The sequence below is a fragment of the Equus caballus genome, chromosome 14 (genome assembly GCF_041296265.1).
Source record: "Equus caballus isolate H_3958 breed thoroughbred chromosome 14, TB-T2T, whole genome shotgun sequence".
Lineage (NCBI taxonomy): Eukaryota > Metazoa > Chordata > Mammalia > Perissodactyla > Equidae > Equus > Equus caballus.
The window spans coordinates 51,102,789-51,129,169 of record NC_091697.1 but is presented as its reverse complement, the minus strand read 5'-3'; the positions used below and the strand labels follow the sequence as shown (position 1 = coordinate 51,129,169).

The 26,381-nt window shown below is 39.1% G+C and overlaps 1 protein-coding gene across 2 annotated transcripts in view; it reads right to left on the bottom strand.

The window, feature by feature from the left end:
* Positions 1–26,381, bottom strand: part of DIAPH1 (diaphanous related formin 1) — a 102,244-nt gene that overhangs the window by 69,258 nt on the left and 6,605 nt on the right. Inside the window, exons 2-10 of one of the 2 annotated variants that reach the window (XM_070234045.1) lie at positions 8,795–8,821; positions 7,612–7,767; positions 5,216–5,317; positions 4,733–4,863; positions 4,449–4,535; positions 3,528–3,591; positions 2,268–2,407; positions 655–763; positions 81–191 (exon numbers count right to left, since the gene is read on the bottom strand). In XM_070234045.1, the coding sequence (XP_070090146.1) occupies positions 81–191; positions 655–763; positions 2,268–2,407; positions 3,528–3,591; positions 4,449–4,535; positions 4,733–4,863; positions 5,216–5,317; positions 7,612–7,767; positions 8,795–8,821 (927 nt within the window). The remainder of the gene's footprint in view (positions 1–80; positions 192–654; positions 764–2,267; positions 2,408–3,527; positions 3,592–4,448; positions 4,536–4,732; positions 4,864–5,215; positions 5,318–7,611; positions 7,768–8,794; positions 8,822–26,381) is intronic. The other variant, XM_070234046.1, reaches the window with a different exon arrangement.

Genomic DNA, 26,381 nt, shown 5'->3' with positions numbered 1-26,381 from the left:
CAAAGTTATCCCAAGGATGACTGGGCTATAGGAGCAGGAAGGAATCAACCCAGTCTTCCTAATGAAGTGTTGCATCTCACCTGCAACACTTGATGTAGCCCCAAGCGCATCAGTTCACTTCGGATATGAACTCGGAAGTCAAGTTCTTCAGCTGGTGTGATGAGAGCATTGATCAGCTGTAGGCACCCCACCTAAAATAAGAAAATTCAGCAGCTAAGTCAATGTTAAATCCTACAGATAAAGATTCCACTCTGTTAACATGCATTCTGAGGCCCCCAAATATAACCTAGAAGATGAAGTACAAAACTACAAGAATGATTTTCTGTTACAGCAATATGACCTGGTTTGAGCACAGGTTTGGAGAGCTCAGAGGTCTAAACAATTTCAAGGATTTGATGGCATAATTTATTCTAGGCCTAGGTTTTTCTAGCTTGTAAACAGATACTATGCCTTTTTTCCATCTCATAATAAGGAAAATGGTTCTTTCTCTGCCTTCTTGGAGAGCAGGATAATCATTTTCCCTTCAGAATGAATTCTGAAATATAAAATACATAGTTGGGAACCACTCCAGGTGTTCTATTAAAAGGTCAAATGAACTCAAGTCTTTTCATCTTGAATTCTATTCTTGGGCCCAGTCTCAGGGGATATACATGCCTTGAGCGCAATGGAGGTCCCACTTTTTAATCCATCCAGCAGTGGCTGGAAACGTTCCACTTCATCCATCTCAGCTCTTTCTGTCATCGCCTCCAAAACCCTTTCATTCCTGCCCAAGACAAAGGAAAAGGAGAGAACTGCCCAGGTGCTCTGACACAGACATGCACAACAGGTAGATAAATTATAGAGGGGCACACAGACCAGTTAGGAAACAGAACACTATCAATGTTTTGGATTTCTCACATTATTCTTCTCATCACCAAGAGCAGAGGCCAGATCTGCTGAAACCTAAGGACCATCTCCTCAGAACAATGCTCTCCCTAAAACCCATCCATAAACTCTTATCCACGGATACTAAATTAAGACCCCTGTTCTATGGAGTATAAATTGGTACAACTTTTTAACGGGTATTTAATAGTAATTTTATTTATTTATTTGGTGAGGAAGATTGGCCCTGAGCTAGCATCTGTTGCCAATCTTCTTTTTGTGTGAGGAAGATTGTCGCGGAGATAACATCTGTGCCAATCTTTCTTTACTTATGTCGGATGCTGCCACAGCGTGGCTTGACAAGCGATGCATAGGTCCGCGCCTGGGATCTGAACCCACAAACCCCAGGCGGTCAAAGCAGAGCATGTGAACTTAAGCACTATGCCACTGGGCCAGCCCCCAATAGTATCAATTTTTAATGCACATAACATTTGGCCTACTTCTAGAAATCTATCCAACATAAATGCATAAATGTGAAAGAACATATGTACAAAGATATTCTATTATCTTTGCATCATTTGTAACAGTAAAAATTCTTATCATCTAGAGTAGGGACAGAATCGCTTAAAAAAAAAGTCTACCTAAAAGTCTAGCAATGGAGGAATTTTTAAATAAATTATGGGGCATATATATTATGGAATGCTAAAGAGCCACTAAAGATAATAAGGTAGATCTAGACGTATCACCATAGAAGTATGTCCAAGATCTATTGCTAAACAAAACGAAACAAGTTGAAAAGAAAGAACGGCATGATTTAGCTTTTGCTAAATCAAACCCCTCCACAAAAATAAAAATCTATCCAATTATGTGATTGATTTTATAGGCAAAAGCCATCTTTCCTTCGCTTTAAGATACCATCTTTTGGAGTGGCAGAAGTATCAGAATCTACGAAATGCAATATATTTGTCTGTTCTGGAAAAATATCTATGAGACTGTGCCAAACGACTCACAGTGGTTACCTCTGCAGAAGAGGATTTGCCAAATGGATGAGGCTGGTAAATTTTACTTTATATACTTCTATATTGTTTAAATTTTAATAATAACATTGTGTTACTTCTGAATTAAAAAGAAAAGTAAAAGAAACGCTTGTCCTCAACAATAGAGACATTAACGGAGATCTAGGAGATATCCTGCGATACCTCTAATAACCAGTGCTACACTCAGACCAGCCCCCTTCATTTAACAATCTTTCCTAAATATTAAGATTCAGTGTTCACATCTGGGAAGAAATACAGTCTTACCTAGTAAGCAAGACCAAGTAGACACCTAAGCAACTCAATTTTCCTCTAGACTAGGAAAGATAGTAAAAAAGAGAATGGAGAAGGGAAATAATTCCAGTTACATACATGTCCTCTGGCTGTGGCAGGATACAAAGAGCAGAAAGAAGCTTAGCTGCATCAATCATCATGTTGGGAACAGCAGGATCCATGGCTCTGACCAGCAGCAGGATCCCTTCTTCTGTCTCCAGCATGGTCTTGATTCCAAACTGGAAGGACAAGAACAGAGGAGGGAGGCTTAGCGGTGACAGGACCTAACCAGGGACAAGTTTAGGAGTTGTTACGGGTTGAATGGTGTTCCCCCCACAAATTCATATGTCGAAGTCCTAACCCTCAGTATCTTAGACTGTGACCTTATTTGGAAATAGCGTCATTGGCAGATGTAATTAGTTAAGTTACAATGAGGTTATATTAGAGTAGGGTGGTCCCTTAATCCAATATGACTGTTATCCTTATAAAAAGGGGAAATGTGGACACAGACATGCAAACACATGCCATGTGAACACAAAGACAGAGATCGGGACGATGTGTCTACAAGCCAAGGAATGCCAAAGATTGCTAGCCACCAGAAGCTAGGAGAAAGGCATGGAACATACTCTCCCTCACAGCCTTCAGAAGGAACCAACCCCGCCAACACCTTAATCTTGGACTTACAGCCTCTAGAACTGTGAGACAATAAATTTCTATTGCTTAAGACACACAGTTTGTAGTGCCTTGTGATAGCAGCCCTAGCAAACTAATACAGTGGTAGAATACTTTTCTCAATATGGCTAAACAGACATGAGCATAGCAAAATAATTTTCTAATAGATACAACAGAATCCTGTGTCTTCCAAGAATAAAATCTTTGATTCTTATGGTTCTTTTTAATGCCCCCCCAAAGGAATAAGTTAGTTATAACAAAATCAAAAAATAAGGAAGACAGATTTGCACTTTTGAAAAAACAACTGTGGGCTCCCTGGGTTTATATTCTACACACAAAAAAGGCAAAAAGATTCTACAGTAGGAATGCTCTGGGGAAAAGAACACACAAGCAGGGAATAAAGTAAACCTTGCAAAAACAATAACTATAGGCTAGAAAACTCAAGAATTATCAAAAGAAAGTATAAAAAGAGGAAGAAAATCAAGCCTACCCTCTGAAACAGACATGAGAACTCGGAAAAAAGGTCCATAGAAACATGTATATAAGGCAATCAAAAAGTTATGATACTAAAAGGGAAAGCTACAAGTCTTGAACCTCATATTCTTAGGTCCTTTTTGGAGTTTGCCAAAAGAAGAGAAAGAATAGGGGTCCTGATGGGAATTGGAAGGAAAATGGGAAAAATCTCACCTTATTGTTCATAAAAGCTTTCAAGCAGCGAATGATCTCATGCTTGTTACGGCTATCGTAGCTTCTGCATATAGAAAACATTATCGATGAACTCACTTTATTCTATACCCCTCTCCCATTTGTCTTCAGTCTTGCAAACAAGTGTCTTAGGAATGTCCTCAACTAGTAGCTGAGTAAATTCTGGCACACAGTACTTTGCCCTGAAACACTGGCAAAAACAGGCAGCTGAAGAGGGATCCCCACCATCAAAGACCTTTGGTTAATCCTCTCTCAGTCCAATAATTTAGCATTACATTAAAATCCTCCCTTAACTCCCTCTAGACTCTTAAATGCTAAATTCTATCAGGATAACATCCCATCTATTACCATTTGCCTCACTACTTCAAAGGCTTCAAGTCTGTACATTGAAGAGGTATAGGCACTGTGTTTGTTTTGGAAAGATCCCAGGAAGTAGAGAAGTCACTTTGGGTCAGTCTGGCTTCAAGGTAGCCTAAGACACTCCAACGTATCCCCAGTATTATTCCAACCCTGAATACTGTCACAATGCTAGTCTCAAACTGATCAAGTGTATCATAAGACTTCCAAGTAAGATATGACGCAGACCAGATCACATGGGAACTCTGGACTAAATCAGACCCTATTTCCAGACTGGATAAAAACCTGTGCAGGGAGACTCATAGTCTAATGTAGTATATATATCCTGTGTTATTCACTATGAAACTTAAGTTCCTCTTCCCTTTCCCATATCTATAATTATCATTCATCCTCTAGTCACCCCTAGAATAAACCCCATTCTCAGCTAACAGCACATTCTCCTAGCCTATAAGGTTACATTTATATTGCTATGTTCTCCTTTAGAGCAAACAGCCAAGTCCCCTACTACCCTCCACCCAGAAGATGTCAAAACTTAGATGTCCTCACCCAGCAATCTCTTCTTTCTCATCATGAAGTCGTTTCAGGATATCTAATAAGGAGGCCAGGCCCTCAGCACCAAATGTCTGCACCCAACTGTAAGGAACAGATAGAGACAATGCAGTATCAAATCAAACCAATAAATACTTATTCACCAAAATCAAGTTTAACCTGGCAACTCTTTACTCCCAATCCAGAACATTCTCATACTTCCCTGACTCCTTTGATCTTCAAGGCCCACCAGTGAAGTCTAACTGTGGGCTCCACTCCTGTTATCTCCTTAGAATCCTCACCTGACAGGGTTGTTGTTAAGAGAGACACGAAGGGACTCCAGGCAGCTGAGCAGAGGCATATCCCTCAAGCCTGACCTCAACTCCTGAATGTACATCATGGCAGACCTGGAGCTCTCCTTTTGGCTCATACCCTAGACAGGAGCACATAGACAGATTAGTAAACACTCCACGCAGTCATAAATTGGACTAGTGTTAGTCAATATAGTTTAAAGAATATCAGGGCAGACACCCATCACACACACCACCAAACTATGTGAGACTCAGAATTTCCCATCCCATTCCACATACATACTTCGTGAAGATTAAATCACGCAAAAAGTATGTAAGAATGGTAACTCATATGAGTGTAAACAATGAGTAGGCTTATATAACGGAATGAAATAGGACCAACGTAGACATAAAATGTTCTATAAAAGTGGCAAAATGAACAGGTCCAAAATAAGGGCAGTCTCCCATGTCATGGGCACCTGCCCCAGGACTCACAGCCTTGGAGGTGTGCAAGTATTGGGACACCATCTCCCTCTTGATGATGATGTCCTTCTCCCTCAAAGGTTGCTGTTTCTCCTCATTCAGGTTCATATCCAGCTAGTAGAGGGAGAAAAAAAGGGAAAAAACAAAATTGCCTCAAATTTCTTACAAGTTTTCAGAGTTTAATATTTAGTATGCTTAGTGAAGAGTTGTACACATTACATTTTTATTGAATATATACATTTTCCTGATCTCTAGAGATTTAAGCTATTACGGATGATGAAAATTCCCCAGGGATAAATGTGGTTAACATTTTAGTATAAATCCCTATAGACATTTTTATACATACATACTTAATTTTTTTCCTAACAAAAATGGACTCAATATAGATGAAAAATTTATTTTGTATTATTGAAAGAAAAGCATACGTAATATTTTTTGCATTTAGGATGGACCTTAATAATCTTTTCAGACTGGAGCACTGCAACACTGGCATCATCCGAACACCAAAATTGACACCAGCAACACCACTCTACGGCCTAAACACCCACCACCCCTGGTCATCTCAGTCCCTGTACAGACTCCTTTCCCATGAAGAAAGAGCTGAAAACTCTGTGATAAAGCCCCTCAAGAGACATAACCTGGAGTGTGGTATTGGGGGAATGGCTCTGCTTGAGCCTATTACACGTAGAACCATGTGTCTGAGCCCAGTACCACTGTGAGCACAAGCTTAATCCTAACAAGTCCAGAATATTATTTAAAATGGGGAAAATATAGGTGGGAAAAAAGTGGATATATCCTATTTCCTCTTGGGGCATGTGTGTGCAAGTCTGTGTGTGAAGGAATCATTGCCTCCAAACAGCAATATTAATCTGACATTTTTCTGATTCAATTCCTGATGATTTTTCCCTCTTTTTACAGATAAATTGAATGCAGAAGCTGCAAAGGTGGCCATCAGGTTGAATCAGCCCCAAAGACAAAGTATGTTTTGTTTGGCTAGCTCAACATTTTAAATTTGGGAGACTTCATATATAAATATGAATTTCTGGCATGAAGGGATGCAATCATCAAATTTCAGATCGTGAGAAACTCTATAGGTCAAACAGTTTCTTCAACAAATTTTTAATAGCGATAGCAAGGATAAAACAGAGGGAGGAAAACCCATAGATTAAATGAAACAAGAGAATAATAGTACAATGGACCTTATTTGGAATTATGATTTGAACAAATGGTTTTTTAAAAAATGACCTAATTGGGGAAATTTGAACACTGGCTATGATTTTTGATGCTATTAAAGAATTATTGTTTTTAAAAAATTACAGATTTCTGGCTTCTTTCAAAAAACAGAAATATCTGGCACTACTGGGGTAGCATCCCCAACTGGAATGCTATAAAACCTGCCAGAATTGAATTGTGGCTGGCCTTTCTAAGAAAAATTCCAAAATCCTTCTTCATTTTCCCACAATCTCTTCTCCGTTTTATCTTCTCTCTAGCCTGTTTAACTTATTTATACTACCTCCCTGGTCCTAAAGACATTAAATTTGCAATCCACAGCCAAGAGATTGTCTTGATAGATCATATACTCTTAGACTCTTAATGCACTTGGATTATTAAGAAACAGACCGATAGTGTCAATGAAAAATAATAATAGTATTACTGATTGAGTGTTCACTATATACCAGGCCCTTTGTTAAGGATTTTAAGCCCCTGCTTTTATTTAAGTTAGGTCTGCCACTAGTCTCTATTTGAATCTGAGTCATATATCCAGGCAATATACAGGGTCTTATGAAACCTTATAAGCATGTACTCAAAACTTTCCCAGACTTATCCCTAGTGGACTTTACTGAGTGTCCTCCTCATTCAGTGTCCCTTACTGAGGGCAGCAAAGTAAGTCACATCCATGTATACTTCATTATTCAACTGACTTCAGCCACAATCTTTAAAGGTCTTCTAGTGATTATAGCATGAGAATTCTCTTTCCAGATTCACCACTAAATAGAAGACCTTGAGCAAATGATGCCTTTCCATTCCTCAGTTTCTTCTTTGTATAGAGTTCATTGTGAATGCTTCAAAATTTTATCTTCTCTGGCTAACCCAAAGGTGGTCTCCACAATACCACGAGTTGGTCCACTCACCCCGTCTTTGTGGCTAAAGTGTTGCTAGGCAGAGGACATTAACAAGGTGGTCAGTGATCAGATATTTCCAAGCCTAATTCATAGATTCCAACTTTATGGACTGGTGCTTGATATTTAGTCTCTTGATTAATGGGACTGCTATTAAGAAGTTCCTTGTTAAGCCTGGAATTCTTGGTAATTAACGGCTAGTTAAGGGGGACCGTGCACAAAAAAGGGCCCACCATGCCCATAAATGCATTTTCAGCAAGAAGCAACATCTTGGGGTGGGAAACTTACCAGCATCTGTTCAAAGAGTACTAGAACTTGCTCATCTGAAACATCTTGCAATGACTGTGCAGTGGGATCATCCCCATATGATGCAGAAGAATTTCTATGAGCAGAATTGGGCTTTTCCTTCTCCTTCTTAATTCTCATGCTGGTAAATCTCTCCAGCTAAGAAAGAGAAAAAAATATTAGCAGTGATCCATTTTCATTTACACAACAAACCACACACCAAACAGCCAACCCTCTAGCCTCTTATACATGCATGGTTCCTCTGGTTTGTGGGCAATTCAAAGCTCTTCTGACATGAAAAGAAGAAACCAGTCTTCCTTGTAGCTAATTTATTAGCATACTGACTCTGTACTCTCAATTTCATCCAAAGATAAGAGGACTGAAGTATTAAGATTTGGAACCTCGCTAAAAAGAGAAAACTTTGTTCTTGAGATCCCTTACCATTTCTAAGCCCTCTGGCAGCAGAGAACTGAAAGCATCTCATGTACAGAGCTATCTCCATAAAATGCCCTTTGTTTCCCTCTAGCTTTCCAATAATAAATGTGGTCAGGCTCTCAGAGGATCCCTCCCTTCGAGAGGTGAGTATGACCATAGATTTTAACATATATAAGTCATAGAGAATAAACAAATAAATGCCTTAAAACCAGGAACCATTCCTTTTTCTTTCTTCTGTACACTCCATAGCACTTGTGCTATGTAGGCAGAAAAAGTTCAATACATATTCTTCAAAATCCCCTTTGCAAAGAATATAGCGTACTTCAGGGGAATATATGCCATCTCTCTGCCAACCAAGTGCTCATGAACCATTCTTCAAACCTCAAGTACAGATGCTCAAATCAAAAAAAGCCACCAATAACCTGTAGCTTATCAGCTCCACCTGTTTGAAAATAACAGTAAACATGTGGAAGCATTGTGGGGCTTCAAGCGACATGAGTGGCAAGGAGACCGCAAGTCAGCTTGGAGTTTACAGAAAGTGCCTAACCTTGGAAGCCAGTGAATGTGCCAGGGAAATGCATGCAATGGGCCAAACCCGGAGCAAAGAGTTAGGAACAAGCTTTGGGGTGCTCTGAGAATAGAACTCATGTCACCATTACAAGTTATAGAAAGTCAAAGTTATGGTAACTGGTAAAAGTCATAGTGTAGGAAAGGAGCTAGAACATGCACATGCTGAACAAAATATCCTTACCTCATCTGCCATGAGCCGCTTCAGAGTCTAGGAAACAGGAAAAAGGAGAGAGAAGAAAGAGAAGAGAGATCAGTGAAATGCCAGGAAACCTCCCAAATACCAGATGGGTTGGGGGAAAAAAGAAGAGAAAATAAGTTGAAAGGATCTAAGCTACTTCCCATAGGCTAAGACTTTTGCCAAATTATTCCTTAGCACATTCCCTTAGGTGACAGGCAGGAAGAGTTTTAAGGTCACAAACAAATGACTCTGGAAAAAAAAGATGGAGAACCGAAAAGACTCTATATTTGATGAACAGTAAACCTACAAAATGTGCTCAACTTCATTAGTAAACAAGGAAATGCAACCTAAAAGCACACTAAGACATTTCGCACTCTCAAAATTGGCAAAAAATTTCATGTCTCTCTAGTCACAGAGCAGTAGGACCTCTCAGACATGTGGGTGGTAATGAAAACTGCTAAGGCCACTTTGGAAAACAGTATAGTATTATCTAGTAAAGTTAAATACACACATACACTACAACTCAACCCATCAATTTCCAATTATCTACCCTAAAGAAACTTGCACATATGTAGCAAGATGTATATAACAAGAATGTTCACAGCAACACCATAATATCTAAAACAGAGAACAATCCAAATAGCCATCAAGAGTAGAACAGATAAACTGGTATACTGGTACAGCAGACAACTATTATGCAAAGAAAGTAAATGAACTAACAGCTACTCACAAACATAAAATTGAATGTGTTATCTCATTTACATTGAGTTTAAAAACATGCAAAACTAAACTATCATTTAGGATATAAAATAATAAAGGGAATGATTACCACAAATGTCAAAAGAGTGGTTATTTGGAGTGGGTGGAAGAGTTGTGACTGCAGAAGGGGACAAGGGGGCTTCTGAGGTGCTTACAATAGTCTATTTCTCGATCTAGATGACGGTTGCATGGATGTTCAGTTTATAATTATTCTGTATGTTTTATGTTCTCTTCTGTACACATGCTATACTTTACCAGGGGAAAAAAAAAAAAGCCTGAACGCGCAGGTGTGGGAAAGCAGGAATTCTTCTTTGTCCTAATGCTTAATTTTAAACTATCTTTCTTTTTGGTAATGTCTTTAGAAGAGTATAGTACGCAACTTGACTAACCTTCCTCAACTAATGAAAAACTAGTTTTGACCCTACCACAAAGCCATTTTACTAACTTTTTTATGGACAAGAAAAATCTGTATCATTATGTTCATGATCCCTACGTCAGAGTTTAGTTAAATCGAGGGTAAACTATGAATCTTAACTTTGCCCTCCACGGTCCAGAGGAGGTCAAGCTTCTGCTGAGTGAGTGCTAATCACTCACCTGAAACCATAAGAACCTTGCTCAGCGTCAATGGAATTTAAAGCTACTTTGCATGTGCTCCTTACTGGGCAGCAAAAGCAGAAGGATGGTGAGGCAGAGCCAGCAACACTCAAAGAGACCAACAGTTCCTTTTGTCACCACCCTAAGTCACCTGGCACAAAGAAGTGAAACAAGCCACAAAAAGGATGAGTGTGTACAGTCTAGGTTGCCAGTGCCAAGGTTAAACTTATTTGCTCCTAGAGCCATTGCTTCCAGAACCCTGTCCTCCAAACTCAAAATGTTCCCTCAGAACCAAGCAGCAACCCAAACAACTCCAGGATGGATGTAAGGTAGGTACAGAACCTGGGTCTAACGAATCACTGCCAGCCGGATTGTTCACAGCTGCAGGTTAAGTTAAAGAAAGGGGAAACAAGCAGCCTGTTCTTTCTGCTTACAGATTCTTGATTTATTTCTCCTCTGTCCATCCCACTACCACTATCTAAGTTCACGCCATTATTATCTCCTGCTTGACTTACTGCAATAGCCTCCTAACTGACCTCTCTGCCTTCAGTGCTGTCTGCCCCACACCAAATCCATTCTCCATACCGCATCCAAGAGTAATCTGTCTAAAATGCCAACCTACCCCCATTATTTCCCCATTTAAAATCCTTCAAGAGCTCCCCAGTGCCCTCAGGTTAAAATCCAAATTCCTTAGCACGGCACATGACACTCCTGGCTTCTTTCCCTAGACTCATCTCTCAACAAACCCTCCACCTCAAACCCTGTCTTCTCAGCATCTTGAACTAGTTGCAGGTCCACAAACAGATCATGCTGTCTCCCTATCCCAGACTTTCCCCAGGCTGCTGCTTCCCTCAGCCTACATTGTGCTTTCCAGATTAACTCCAACAGCCCTGCAGGATGATACCTGTGTTTCCACTGTAATAGGTACTTGCCGGTCCCATAGTCCTACTAGTGTATTATAATTATCTTTTGATTGTCTGCCTCCTCTACCCCTTTCCAGACTAAGTTCCTTTAGGGAAGAGCCTGAGACTTAGTCATTATATCTCCTATGAACAAATACCATAATCTGGGGCTGCTTTTCTAAAATATGAATCCCTAGAGAGCCCTCAAATCTATTCCACCTCCTCATTGTATCAGTGAAGAAACTGACGCTCAGACAGGTGGAGTAAATCATCGTGGTCACATGACTAGGGGCAAGCAGGGTATGGAACTCAGGTCTCCAGATTCCAAAGCCCAAAATCGTTGAATTCCCCAAATTCTTCTGCCTTATTCCCATTTAATGCCCACTAACTCTTTCCTTTAGATACAAAAGTAAACATCTTTTCATAAGAACGAAGATACCAGTTTCTTTTGCTTTCCCTGGTGCATCATTAGAAACAGATTTAATTCTTTGAAAACATTATCCACGTTTTAGTGCTCAATTTGAGTAAAGACAGCAAAAATGATCCATGCAGGCTAAAAGCGGCATTTCCCTAACTAGTCCAACGGAGGGCAGCAACTACCAGCAAAGTGAATTTCAGCACAGTAGAGGCAAAACTGTTTCAGAACCCAACAGAACACCCAAAGAGCAAGCTCAATTCAGTTAGTGAAACGGAACCTCCTGCTGCAGCATATTGACAGTGTATTGTTTACTTATTTAATACTAAGTGTGTTTTCCTTACAGATCCTATGTATACTGTGTTTGCAAACAATAAGCTTTGCTCAGTTCTTTTTAAAGGTATCATTAGTTGTTTTGTGGATTCTCCGAGATATCGAACAAGAGGTTCCTAGCTCATGAGAAGTAATAAGAACCAAAAATAGTGCAGTCCAGGAAGATAAAATGCCACTGGAGCTATATTTATGCTTTACGCCTCAGACGTCCAAGTTTTTTTTATAAAGTCTCTAATCATCCTATCCACCTCTAATGCTTCTATTCTCACCATTCCCCTTGTTTGCTGTCAATTCTCTTCTGCCCCCAAACCAAACCCTTACTGTCCTAGCCTGGCTGCACTAAATACTTCATCCTCCTGTCCCTCCTATTGAGTCTTCCATTAAAACTATCACTAAAACCTTCAACAACAAATATAGATACTGAAGAAAGCATACATACCAAATGAATTTTTTTAAAATATCAAAGTCTGCTCATGAATAGAGATTAATAGGAACTTCTAGGTAAAAGATGGTAGACTGAATCAAAGCATCTAATTTCTCCCCTCTTGAAACCCTTGTAACTACGGAAAAGGAATTTTTATAAAGAAAAAAATGATGGAAGGAAGGAGCCTACAAGGTTGGAAAAACAAGAAAAGTGCAACTCCAACCAAATTTTGAGGCTGGGGAATAAATAGAAGAACTATTGGCAAACCAACAGACCTAAGAAAGCTGAGTCCTATCAGAAGTAGGAAAAGCCAGTAGCCGATCCAAATTATACTTAAGGATCCTCAAAAGGCTCAGGAATCAGTGTCACCAGGTACCCATGGAAAAGGGAGTTGGAGGAGATTGGTTGAAAGCTGTTCAAGAAGCTGTTACAGCTGCAGATCCTTCCATGTCACCTCCACCACCATGCGATTGGAAGACTGCCCTCCCTTCCTCCAGCAGAAGTCTGGAACTTTACTCTTAGAGGAGGGTAAAACAGAGGGTCTCTGGATTGTGGAATGCCAGGCAGTTGTGGACAGGGATCCTATACCAAAAAGAAAAGTAAACCTATGCACGCTATACACTGAGATACTCAGCACCTTCTCCCTTCTAGTTTCTCAGAATCCCAGCAGCCTGGCACTTACCCTTAAGGCAAAAGGTTGGAAGAGTCTTCTCTGGGGAATCGAAAAACAACCTAAAACTACCGACACAGCCTAAAGCTACTGACATAGCTACTGCCACAGTCCAGGGTGATCACACTAGAGCTGTGCAGTGCAGTGCGGGAGCCACAGCCACATGCAACTACTCAACACTTCTAACGCGGCTGCTGCGACTGAGGAAGGAATTTTTTATTTAATTTTAACAAAATTTAAATTTAAAAACTAACATTCTATTCTTATTGCAAAACTTAAGTATATTTGGAACACCCTGGGTATCTGAATCTACTTTTTCATTCGTAAATTATGGAATCTAAATACACACCAAGTATTTTTTACAAAAATTTATCATCCAAATTGAGATGTGCTATAAACGTAAAATATAGACTGGAGTTCAATAACTTAACATGAAAAACAGAATATAAAATATCTTAATAATTTTTATATTTATTACATATTGAAATATTTGAGATATTTGATTAAATAAATTATATTATTAAAATTAATTTCACATGTTTCTTTTTGCCTTTTTTAATGTGGCTAACAGAAAATCTAAAATTATGTATGTGACTCACATTGTATTTCTATTGGACAGGGCTGTCCTACAGTAAAGGGCATAGCTAACAAACCCTACTCATGCATCCAGACTTTCCCATCAGCCTTTTTCAGTCCCTCATTCTTAAACATGAGCAGACAACCCAGGATTATCAGACATCTAAGGAAACCTACTAATATGAGAGAGAGGGAAAAAAGGAAAAAGGCAACATCATATTGAGACTATGCAAGGAGGAGAAAGATTCAAAAAAAAAATCACTAATATCCACAAGACAGAACATAATGCCATTTTAAAAAGAAAGAAAGGGGGCTGCCTGGTGGTGCAGTGGTCAAGTTTGCATGCTCTGCTTCAGTGGCCCAGGGTTCGCCAGTTCAGATTCCCGGTGCGGACACAGCACCGCTTGGCAAGCCATGCTGTGGTAGTCATCCCACATATAAAGTAGAGGAAGATGGGCAAGGACGTTAGCTCAGGGCCTGTCTTCCTCAGCACAAAGAGGAGGATTGGCAGCATATGTTAGCTCAGGGCTAATCTTCCTGAAAAAATTAATTAATTAATAAAAAGAAAGAAAGAAACACTCAGAACAAAAAGAACCCTCAGAAGTTGAAAATATGAGAACAGAAATTAAAGCTCAATAGAAGGAATGGAAGATAAGAATTGAGGAAATCACCCTAACAGTGGAGCAAAAAGACAGAGATGGATAAATAAGAGAGAAAAGGTAAGAAAATTAATAGATCAGTTTGGGAGGTCCAATATCCAAATAACAGGAGAAAACAGTGGAGCAAGTTATCAAGGAAATAATTCAAGAAAATTTCCCAGTACTGAAAGGTTAAGTCTCCAGCACAAAGTACAAAAATCAGTCACACAAAGGCTATATTATGGTGAAATTTCAAAACACTGGGAGTACATGGGCCAGCCCGGTGGCGCAAGCAGTTAAGTGCGCACATTCTACTTTGGCGACTCGGGGTTCGCCAGTTCGGATCCCCAGTGCGGACATGGCACTGCTTGGCAAGCCATGCTGTGGTAGGCGTCCCACGTATAAAGTAGAGGAAGATGGGCACGGATGTTAGCTCAGGGCCAGCCTTCCTCAGCACAAAGAGGATTGGCAGCAGATGTTAGCTCAGGGCTAATCTTCCTAAAAAAAAAAAAAATACTGGGAGTACAGAGAAAATTCTATAAGATTCGACAGAAGGGAGGAAAATTGGTCATATACAAAGGAATCAGAGCAGCCTTGGATTTTTAAACAATAATACCACTAGCTAGATGACAAGAGAACAAAGTCTTTAAAAATCTTAAGAAAAACAATTTCCAACATAGGATTCTATACCCAACCAAACTATCAATGAAATGTGTGTTCAGAGGAGACATTTTCAGATATTTAGGCTTTCAAAAATTTTACCCTCATGCACCTCAGGAAGTTATTGTGGGATATGCTCCACCAAAATGGGAGAGCAAACCAAAAAAAAAGAGAAAGACTTGAAATACAGGAAACAGGAGACCTAACACGAGAGAGGTAAAGGAATCTCCAAAACAAAGATTCCAGGATGACTGCTCTGTGCCAGAGAGCACAATTAAAAGGGAATAATGACATTTGAGCCAGACCTTCAAAGACTGTCATCACCATTATCCACTTTTGTTCTGGCTTCCCCCCCCCCCTTTTTTCTCCCCAAAGCACCCTGGTACATAGTTCTGTATTTTTAGTTGTGGGTCCTTCCAGCTGTGGCAAGTGGGACACAGCCTCAGCATGGCTTGATGAGCAGTGCCATGTCCACACCCAGGATATGAACCAGCAAAACCCTGGGCCGCCGAAGCGGAGCTCGCGAACTTAACCACTTGGCCACGGGGCTGGCCCCTGTTCTGGCTTTTTAAATTGAGAATACCTGGTGAGCCTGACCAAGATTCTTGGCTTATCTGAACCATATATTAACAGTTTCTTCCTTTCTTTCTTTGCTCCACTGCTTGGACTGTCAAGGACGCTCATTCCACTCCACAGAAGTTTCTTTCTTTGAATTATTCAGGAGAGCTGAAGGTTGGCAATGGTGAGCTTAGAAGCAGAAAATATATGCAGTGCACTCCCTTGACCATATTCCTGCTGGATGTCTAGTACTTGGGCTTCATTGCAGCCTTGCCAGATGCTCAACTGTGGTGAGGCCTATGTTCCCAGGGTCTCACTCATAGCTTGGCCCACTGATATCCTCAGAAGGACCCCTTGTAAACAGTCAGAGAATCTAAAGTCGGACTATTACTCCAAAAGAGTATTCAGTTTATCTTCTCCTGGGAGCCTCCATCTAACAGTGGCAATACTGTCATTTACACAGTCTAGATTTTTGCTTGGTATTCAATCTTTATAATAATCTTTCATTTATATGCAAACAATTATTGATAGAAGAATAAAATATTTTCAAAAGGGGTAGAAAAACATTTGTTCTATAGAATTTTTGTTCTCAATAGAATTAGATGAGTAAATAAATCTCTAAAAGGGCATTAGCTGGTATGGGAAAAGAGCTTAACAAAATTGCACTTATTAAAATGACCTTCATCTTCTCCAAAAGATTCTCAGTATTATCAAATCTTACTTAAATCAACATAAATTGCTCAAAGGCGCACTGCAACAAAAGTAACAGCATCAAAAATAAATACTTGGCTGGGTACTGCTCTGCATTAAGACCATCAATCAACATAAAAATGAAAAGCTGTCCCCTCACTCCCCTTCCAGAGAGTAATTCAAAGCTCTGATTCAGTCACCACATCCTAATGTAATATGTGGTAAGATAAATCTTTTGGTTACCATCTAAAGGAAATAGGAAACTTCCTAGACACTTTACAGTTTCGTTTCTATAAGAAATCAAAAACAAAAAAGTCAGAAGATCCCAAAGTATGGCATGCGAAGCCAAACTAATTACAGTAAATGACTTAATGGGTTTGAAATATACCCTGATCAATTATCATCATAATTAATCATAATAAATCAAATCATAATAAACGCAAATAAACAGTAAAACTTCTTTTCCATAACTGGAATTGTGGTGGCAGTGGTGGTTGTATCTATTAATACTTCGGTTTTAGAAAGTGGGCCAATGGGACTAAACTTGGCAGTCTTTCAGACAGCGGTTCCCTCTGTTTGCCTAGTAACAGACAGAATCTGAACTATTATAAACTCAAGGATATGAGAAAATTCATCCAAGGACCTGATTCACCTCTACCCAATGCCCCGAATCTTTAACTTTTCCCTCTAGTCAGAAAAAGGGCATAGAATTCTCAAACAATTCAGGATGGTCTCTTGGCACAGGGTGCTCACGTAGCCAAACAAAAGGTAATCAGGTAGTATGCTTAGCAGCAGAGAGGTCAAAAGGGATCTAATAAGAGAATATGATTAAACATTACTCTGAACACAGAGTACATTACATAGCAAAAAGTGTTTCTAATTCCTATCATAGTGCTTCACAAGAACAGTTAAGCATGGACAATAATCCCATGAACCACGTGGCTAGCACACAGGTAATACAAACCTACAACTGCAAGCCTGTATCTCAGTACTTTATAAGATTTTGTTCAGGCTAACTTATACTGGACAACTACAACTACATCTGAACTCTTGGCGAATTGACTACCACCAGAACACAAGAGCTGAATGCCACTTGGCCCCATTCTGTGATGACTCTAGGAGGTCCAGGATCCCTGGGAACCATGAAAAATTGTGTAATATCTATAATCACAATGCAAGTCATTAATGCCTCAGTATACTCAGTTCCTACCTCTGCCTCTTCTGACATCCATCCTTGCTCATGGGCAGTCTAATTCAGTGTAAGGGAAATGTTTAGTGTGGGAGGTAGAATTCTAAGATGTCCCTTGAGAATCCTAGCCTGATGTACACATTCTGTATAATTGCCAGGTAATTACCAAGACTATAAATAAGATAGGATATCACTCCTGTCGTTAGGTTATGTTATTTGGCATGACTGACTTTTAAGAAAGGGAAGTTATCTGCGTGGGCCTGACCCAATCACATGAGCCCTTTAAATCTGGGGTGAGAGGTTAGAGACATAAGGATTCAGTATGCCATTTCTGGCTTGAGCATAAAGAGGGCCAAATGGCAAGGACTGCAGGCAGCTGCTATGATCTGAGAGCCAGCAAAGAAACAGGGACCTCAGTCCTACAAATGCAAGGAACTGAACTGTGCCAACAACTTGACTGAGCTCAGAAACAGATTCCGCCACTCCCCCTGACTACCCCGCACCTCCAGATCAGAACTGGCCCAGCTGACACCGATTTCAGCCCTGTGATACTCTGAGAACCCAGTCACACTGTCCATGCTGGACTTCTGACCAAGGCAATTATGAGCTGATAAGTAGGCTTTGCTTTAAGATCTTGAGTTTGTTACATGTTCTTAGCAGTGGAAACTAATACATTAAGCAAACTGACAAAATCTAGAATTTATCTAGAACTTCGGCTAAAGGAAAAAGACCATGAGTCATGACTTTTTTATTTGTGGCATCCTAAAAAACTGCAAGTATGATTTTAAGCAAATGATTTTAATTCTTCATGCTTCACTTGCCGTATTTATTAAAATACAAAATCAAACCAGACACATACTTCTTGGGACCAGTGAAATCATAAAACGGAGTGGTGAGAGATCATTCTGTAAAAGCTGGTATTGTTATTACTATAGCAAGACTTCTTGTAAGATACACACTTGAAGACTGGACTAGTTGACGCTGCACTCCAACAACATGGCATAAGGAAAAGGCTACTCCTCATCTATAAATTATACACTTAGCCACAGTTAATCATTTCACAAAAAGAACTAAAAGACATACCAAAGTCAGGCTATAAATATTTTATATCAGATCCTTTTTCAGACCTTTTATTGTATCTGTTTCTATGGACCAGATTGTAAGTTGCTTGGGGACAGGAACCCATGTCTTGTTCATTTGATATGCCCAATATCTAACAAATGTTTTTAAAATTAGCATCACTGTAAGTTTAGGAGCATCATCTTAAGCACAGTATATTTATTCCATTCATTACTTTACTTAAATTGAGCCAGCTGAGGAAAAATTTCAAGTCAAAGTCTACGTCAAGTACAGTATGATTTTTAAGGACAGCTCAGTAAACTATCAGACTAAACTTTCAAGAGTAATGTCTTTCCCTGTGAGTAAGACCAGGGGACCCTGATTGGTGCTTCAGCCCACATGACATATTTGTGAGTTGCTCTTGGCGAAAATATCCAATTATGAGACACATGTCACCTAGGGAATATTCCACCTCCTTTGAAAAGCAATAAGCCATCAGTAAAGACACAGGCTACCTACAGGTAAAACGGGAAATAAGGGTCACCACAGCAAATAACAATTTTCTTTCAAATCCTAATCTACCTACCCAGGAAGGACAAGGTAAGGTGTATGTCATTCAGAATCACAGAGAAGAGAGAGCAAGGTCCAGCTCTGATTCATTTCTTCATTCTATCGCAGGACTCACATTCAGTTCCTTAGGCAACAGAAGGTTATAACATGGACTTGAATTCAGTTACCAATGAATCCTCTTGCAGCTTTGCCACAAAATTCGCCAGATTTCCAGTAAAAGTAAGTAAAGGCAGGATAAGCTTTTCTTTTTATCTACCACAGTTTTAGTCCTCCCATCCTTAGGACTACATTGTCTCATAGGACTAACGTGAAGGATAAATAATAAAATGGATGTAAAGCACTTTGTTTTGCAAAGTGCTTTGTAAAAGTTAAATAATATATGATGATGGAACGAATGAAACTTGCTGGTTTCCTTCAATTCCCACTCCTTATACAGAAATCAATTAGAACTAGAGAGAAGGAAATAATGGATACCTTCAAATGTAAAGAAGCACTTTCCCTTTCATTTTCAAGGAATGGCCCAAGGATGAGTTAATATCTCATCTATTATTTACAGAGAAACAAACTAGATTCTGACATCACTACTCATTGGTGCCAAAAGCCTAAACAGGAGTTGTGAAGAATTGGAGCACTAACTTTAAAAAAGAAAATATAAGAAAAAGGGCACCTCAGAGGAAGAGAAGTCTAAAAGAGAAGCACAAAATAACCAGGAATTGAAAAATAGGAACTATCAAGCTAATTTAACATTATAAAGTTAAATGTGCTTAAGGAAAAGAAAACTGAAGATTATCTAGCAGTCCCCAGAAACGGAGATGGCACACACAAGTTCTCCATGATCACTAAAGAAAAAGAGCTAGATGAATAAGGAAGACTAGCAGCCCATCCATTTAGTTCCACACTGCCTCAGCAGCCCCACAGCTAAACTCAGTATTAGAACGGTAAACTTGTTAGAATTCATACAAGAGGCAGCAAAGGGAACGTAGCAGAGTCCAAGATGTTTTATTTCTAATTAAAAGAGTTCTTTCAATCTACCCCCGCCTTCCAGAATCAATATCTTTTTCTTGATACCACCCATGGAGCCCTGAAAGATCCCAGGCTGTGGCACATGTCAAGCACAAACTAGAAATGTCATATAAAGAGCAATCAGTAACTATAATTCATTCCCTGTCTCAATAATTTACTTATAAATTCAAAACAACAAACTCAATTTCTCTCACAACTGTCTAAAACTGCTGGTGAGAATCTGCTTTCCAATAAACCACATTTCCCAACTATAATTAAAATGAGGGGAAAACTATCTTAACATTAGGATTCAATCCTCTAACAGACAGGTCCAGAATATGTCCTAATAGTCCTCTAATAGTCCAAGAAGGTAAGTCTCTCAGGGAAAAGGAGAAGGTAACTTTTTGCCTACAGCTTAGGTGATCTTGAAACCCCGGGACTAGCAAATCCTGCATCTTAGACAGCTGACAGCCTAGAAGGAAGAAGGAAAGTCCACTTGGGTTTCAGTACTCCAGCTCAGCAGACAGGTGGAAACCAGGCTGGGAACACTGCATTCCTCCTACAAGTCCATCCAAGCAAACTGCCAGCCCCTTGCACCAAACTGCCAATCCACTCAAGCACTCAAGGGTTGGGAAAATAAACTGCCAATAGAGCAAGTGCTCAGATTCTGGAAGTCCTAGTTCCCTATCAAGTATCACAAGGTGCAGCAGACATGCCCATCTCCTTTGCTGTCCGGAAGGAACTGGACATATATTCTGTCATTTGGTGAGAGAACAGTAAACAAAGCTTCCTCTCTTCCAAACATCCAAAGGTTCTGATAAAACTTTTGAATATACACATAAAAAGCAATAAATGATGTTAACCTACTTTTCCAAAGTTTCAACATATTTCTCAAGCTCCAAATACTAGTACTTGCTGTTCACTTTCTTACTAGGCCTCTCTCTTTACTGCCTGAGTTTAGAGAAGATTGTGATTGCTCCTTTAAAAGAGGGGTGTTGTCCACACATTTGGAAACAGTCAGTGACTCAGGAATGCTGTTTCCCAATCTCCGTAGCAACTGTCTTCTCCTCCCATGTCGTGGTGTGAGTAGCAGGACATCTACTCTTCCTCAAGGGTGAGCACGTGTACGACACACCCAAGGCCTGGCAGACAGGAAGTTCCTGCAGCTGATACTGCTTCTGCATAAGAGGCCACCTTGTTTTAAATCCCATTCTCAAACCCTTCATTCCTAAATGATGGTTACACCTCTTTTTTTCTATCCTCACACATCATTCCTGAACACGCAGAAATAATTACAGCCTACTTACTGATAACAGCTTAACTGATCCAAAAGTTACACTACTACTCAAAAAGCTGGTCTTGATCCAAAGTAAACACTTTCTGGCCTTTTACAAATCTAGAATAAGGTTTTATTTCGAGAAAATCTTGAGGCGGGGGACAGCATGAGGGAAAATCTCATTACTCTTCTATCACCAAAAATATAAGCAAGAGTTAAAATAAGGTCCTTCTGATACTTCTAGCAACCGTACTTGTGTATAACTATGTTCTAACACAAACACACACAGAATTTCATACCAAAGTACTTAGGATCCAAAGAGACTTCCATGTATCATGTATTTTTCTCTTTGGTTCTAACTATTTAAAAATAACTATAATTTCTGGAAAACAAGGTACGAGACTTTTACTCTATTTTTATACACATCTATATTTTCTTAGAAAAATGCATATTATTTTCACAACAAAAAATACATTTCCATTTCAAATAAAAGTAGCAACTTTCAAAGATTAGAAAGCTGGAAAATGTTTCAGGTATTTTTTTAAAAGCAGAAAACGTGTAAACTATAATCGCCATGTTGTAAAAATATCTGTGCATAGAGATAATGACTAGAATATTAAAATACTAAGTGAAATAAAAATGAAAAATAGAAATTTGGAGTTCTCAGATTCTGAAAATGTATGTATATGTCTTTAAAAAAAAAGAACACAAAAAAATCAAGCACAACATTGTCCAATTCCTGTATTCAGAATGCCCACCAGTTTACTCTTCTCCAGTAGTACTTTGCTTAAGGAAACACTCTGGGAGGGCACAGTTACAAAATTTAGAGGTGACCATGCAATGTGACAAAGAATAACAAATAGTTAGTGGAGTCTAAAAGCTAGCTCACCTAATTACATGACCTTGAGCAACTTAACATGGCCTCCTCATGTTAAGATGAGGAGGCTGGGTGAGACCATTTCCAGGGTCTCTGCAGGGGCCCTTAAAGACTGTGCCTAGTCACCACTGCTCTTTGTAAGAGCAGCCCAATGCCTGCTGCTTGCCCGATAATACATATCCCTACAGTGGCTGCTCACCACTTCTTCTTGTGGTTTCAATCACAGGAAACAGACGTCACTCGTGGGCCTAGAAGTAAGTAACGAACAAGCCCTGGCGGATGCAAAGAGCTGCCAACTAAGGACAACTCCCATCTTTTTAAAATGTAAGAATCAAGAAATCACTAGAAACCTCTATGTCTGGAGAGCTTGACACACATCTTTCACAAAAACTAACAAAACTAAAAATATCTCTGTAGGCCCCATACAAGCATGATGAAACAATTGTAGAATAGTCCAAAACTACTCTGCTTCTACGGCCAAATGAAGGAATTGAAGGAACTCTTTACCTATGGGTAGGAGCATGGATTTTAAGGAAAAAATAGGGCACTCCTACTGTAGCCACTAGCATTTGTTGTGGAGACCCAGACATATTCTGAGGACTTGAAGACTCATGTCTTCTTTATTTCATATTCTATGTAAACCCTTTCTGTAGCCATGAAAGACTATGATACTAACAGATTCAAACAATATGGAGACTTGGCAATTATTCACTTTACATATATGTTAACAATCCGTAGAGCACTAGGTCAAGTACTGCTGTCATTTATAATGATAAAATTTGGCAGCCCTGTACCATGTGAAATAATGCTGAGATTTTTAATCCTATAGACATGTTCCTTCATTAAACATAAGACAACACTATAAGATACTATCTCTAGAGAAAAACGGTAGTCTTTTCTTAACAGAGTTCTTCTGGTGGTGTATAGTTACATTAGTGGTTCTCTCTGCCTCATAGTTACCTTGGTGAGAGAGGACTAATGTTTTCAAAACTGTCAATCTCCTACATTAGACCACAGAAACAGAGAGCCTTGAAAAGAATCTCAAGATTCTTAAGACTAATATTAAAACTAAAATACATAAAAGGAAATTTTTATGTGAGCTAAATACCACGACTGCTCTTAGGCATCTTACAAGCTAGATGGGAGATAAGATCCCCAAAGAAGATATCTCTGTCTCTCTCTCTCTCTATTTTTTCATTTTTTTTGCATCCAAGAAAGACTAAAGAACACTTCAAATAAGCCTGCAATCAAAACCCATATATACTATACTACAGAACGTTTAGAAGAAACAATAGGGCCCAAAGATAGGCTCAGAACATTCCCACAATGGCACTTCCCAGCTGAGCCCACAATTTGGCTATATAGGTTTGAGATCTAGCTGAAGAGAGCCACATTTTTAAAAATCTAGATTAACCCCTGAAAGTCTGAAAAGATGGATGTATTAAAATTGGAAATTAAAGGACGGGAAATCAAACAAATGTAACTACGTAAACTCCACCTAGGCAGCAGAAACAATTTGCTGGAACCTTAACACTAATCTATTAATATTCTTGGATATGCTGATTTAATAACTGTCAGCATCATACATTCACATGGCCAAAAACTGAATCAACATGCATTATGACATGTGACAAAATGCTTATTTTCAGTCCTGCTTTCTGCAAGTTTCTACGGAAAGAGAACCTAAAAGCCCTTCCTAGGGATAAAATCATCTCTACGAAGTGGCTTCATGTTTCTGAAATGATTTCTCTCCCATTAATCCTCTTGACTGCTATAACAGGCCATTTCTCTTTACTACAGCCACACATTCACACCTCTGAGCTTCGGTTCACACTGCTCCCCACCCCATAAAATCCCTCTTTCCTCTTCCCCAGCACTCCCTGGATTTCCTTCCAGGGCCTCTCATGTCCCTCATCTTATGTGAAGCTAATTAGCACTGCCTACAATTATATTCTGGATCATTGACAGAATTTGGGACATTAGTACAGACCTTTGAAATCATTCATTCCAACTCTCTAATTTTACAAGAACAGACCAGGAAAAGTGGAGTGATGTACCCAGAGGTCACACGATTGATTAGTAGCAATGTCAGAGTAAACAAAGTATACAGAAAGAACACTTCAGCGGAAGTGGGAGATGGGGCTCTAGTCCCAGGTCTAGTCGTAAATTTGGACAGATCCTTTCTCTAGGCCCACATTTCTGAATCTGTAAAATAAAGGCTTTGAATGAAATAATTTTTAGCATCCTTTTCACCTCCAGCATTCTAAGATACTAAAGCCTAGGTCTTCTGACTCTGAGTCCAGTAATCTTTTCACTTAATTCCTTCACTTCTCTGAATTTCTAGAGCTTTTACAGTCTTTGCTCATGGCCTTAGAGCTTTTCCTACCCATTCTTCTACAGACTTGGCTGAGATTACAATCTCTTAAAAAGCAGGGACTGAACTTGATAGGACAACCACATGACTTCTTGATCAGTCTTTTGGATCTAGGGTAGATCCATGTAGGTTCAGACAAACAAGAGAAACTATTCTCTACTCTTTGCCACCAGGCATACAGAAAATCCTAGTTCCAGGTACCTGGATCTCTGTGGCAATGTCTTAATTATTAACCACAGGCAAATAACTGCCAAGTCTCAAGAACAAACTTCAGCAGTCTCCAGACTCAGAAGAGACCCTGGAGTTATTAGCCATTTGCAATCCTTACATTCAAGTTTGAGGGCCACAAAGAGAGGTCTTTAAGAACACCATATGCCAATACTAAAATATAGAGAAGATAACCACAGAAATAGTCTAGCAACAGCTTCCTCCTCCCCTTTTGTCATCACTACCTGCTGCTCTCAGCAATTTAAACAACTAAAATTCCTAACAGGTGAGGCTGTTAGAACTGTTCTACTTTAAAAGGAGATAAGGTTACATTTTAAAAAATACTAATTGACAACTTCTTAATAACTCATGAGCCAGGGGAAAGATAGGTTTTGCATGCACTGTAACAGCTACTTTTTCGTGCCTAAGATAAGAAAGGTTAATTAAGATTCTTGCAATGGTTTCAGAGTCTAAATTACCAAATGCAAAAAGCAGTCAGGCATTTAGCCTCTGCACTTTGTACATCTAGACCCAATACCTCTTTCCCATCAACTGAACTAGAGGAGCGTCCAATTTTAATAGACGGTAGTTGTCAAAAGAGATACCATCAAAATTTTCTATGAAATTTCTAGCAGTGAATACTCTTTTATACTGCCAGCGCAAAAACTGGACACTTGTAAACTGTCAGCACAATGTGGTGAATAATAACATACTGTTTTTTTTTTAATCAGTTATACCTAGTTCTGACCTAAAGCAAGTTGCTTGATCTCACTGAGTTTAATTATCTATAAAATGGGAATAACAATAGTACCTATTTATAAGGTTGATGTGGAGATTAATGAGATAATGAATCTAAAGCCCTTTAGCACAGTGCTAGGGCTACAGTAAGTATGCAACCAACAACTGCTATTATTATTGTCACTGTTATTGCTATCAGTACTCCCTATCCTTCCAGTCTGGAGTGAATTAATCTTCTTATCTATAAAGATGTTGAACATTCATTAATATTTATAGATAGGAAGACTGGCATTATACAACCTGTAGCACACTGAGTATAGGAAAACAAAAGGTTTGTAACACCACATAAGAAGATGAAAATGCTTTCAGGATAAATGGAATCTCAAACGTTACCAATCCTAAGAGTATCAGAAACGTTCTGTCTTGTCTACAGGTGAAAATTTACACCCCAAAGAGAATGTGTGGAATGTGGCTCATATCCACAGTAGCAAAGAGAATTTAAGAGCTAAATCTATAAAACTTTTAGAAGAAAACAGAGGAGAAAATCTTAGTGACTGATTTTAGCAAAGATTTTTGAAATGAGACACAAAAAGCAAAAGGAAAAAAATTAATTAGACTTCATCAAAATTAAACACTTTTCTTCTTAAAAACACACTGTTAAGAAAACGAAAAGGCAAGTCACAGGAGGAAGAAAATATTTGCAAAACATATATCCAACAAAGGACTTATATTTAGACTATAATAAAAAAATTTAAATGGGCAAAAATTTTAAACAGACACTTCAAGGGAGATATGCAGACAGTGAGTAAGAACTTGAAAAGATGCTCAACATCATTACGGAAATGCAAATTAAAGCCACACTGAGATACCACCACACAGCCACTAGAATGGCTAACATTTAGGACTGATCATACCAAGAGTTGGGAAGGAACTAAAATTCATATATTGCTTGTGGGAATGTAAAATGGTACAAGCTCTTTGGAAAACAGTTGGGCAATTTCTTCAAAAGTTAAACAGCCCTTCCACTCCTAGGTTGTAGGAGTCATTCCACTCCTAGGCATTTACAAAAGAGAAATGAA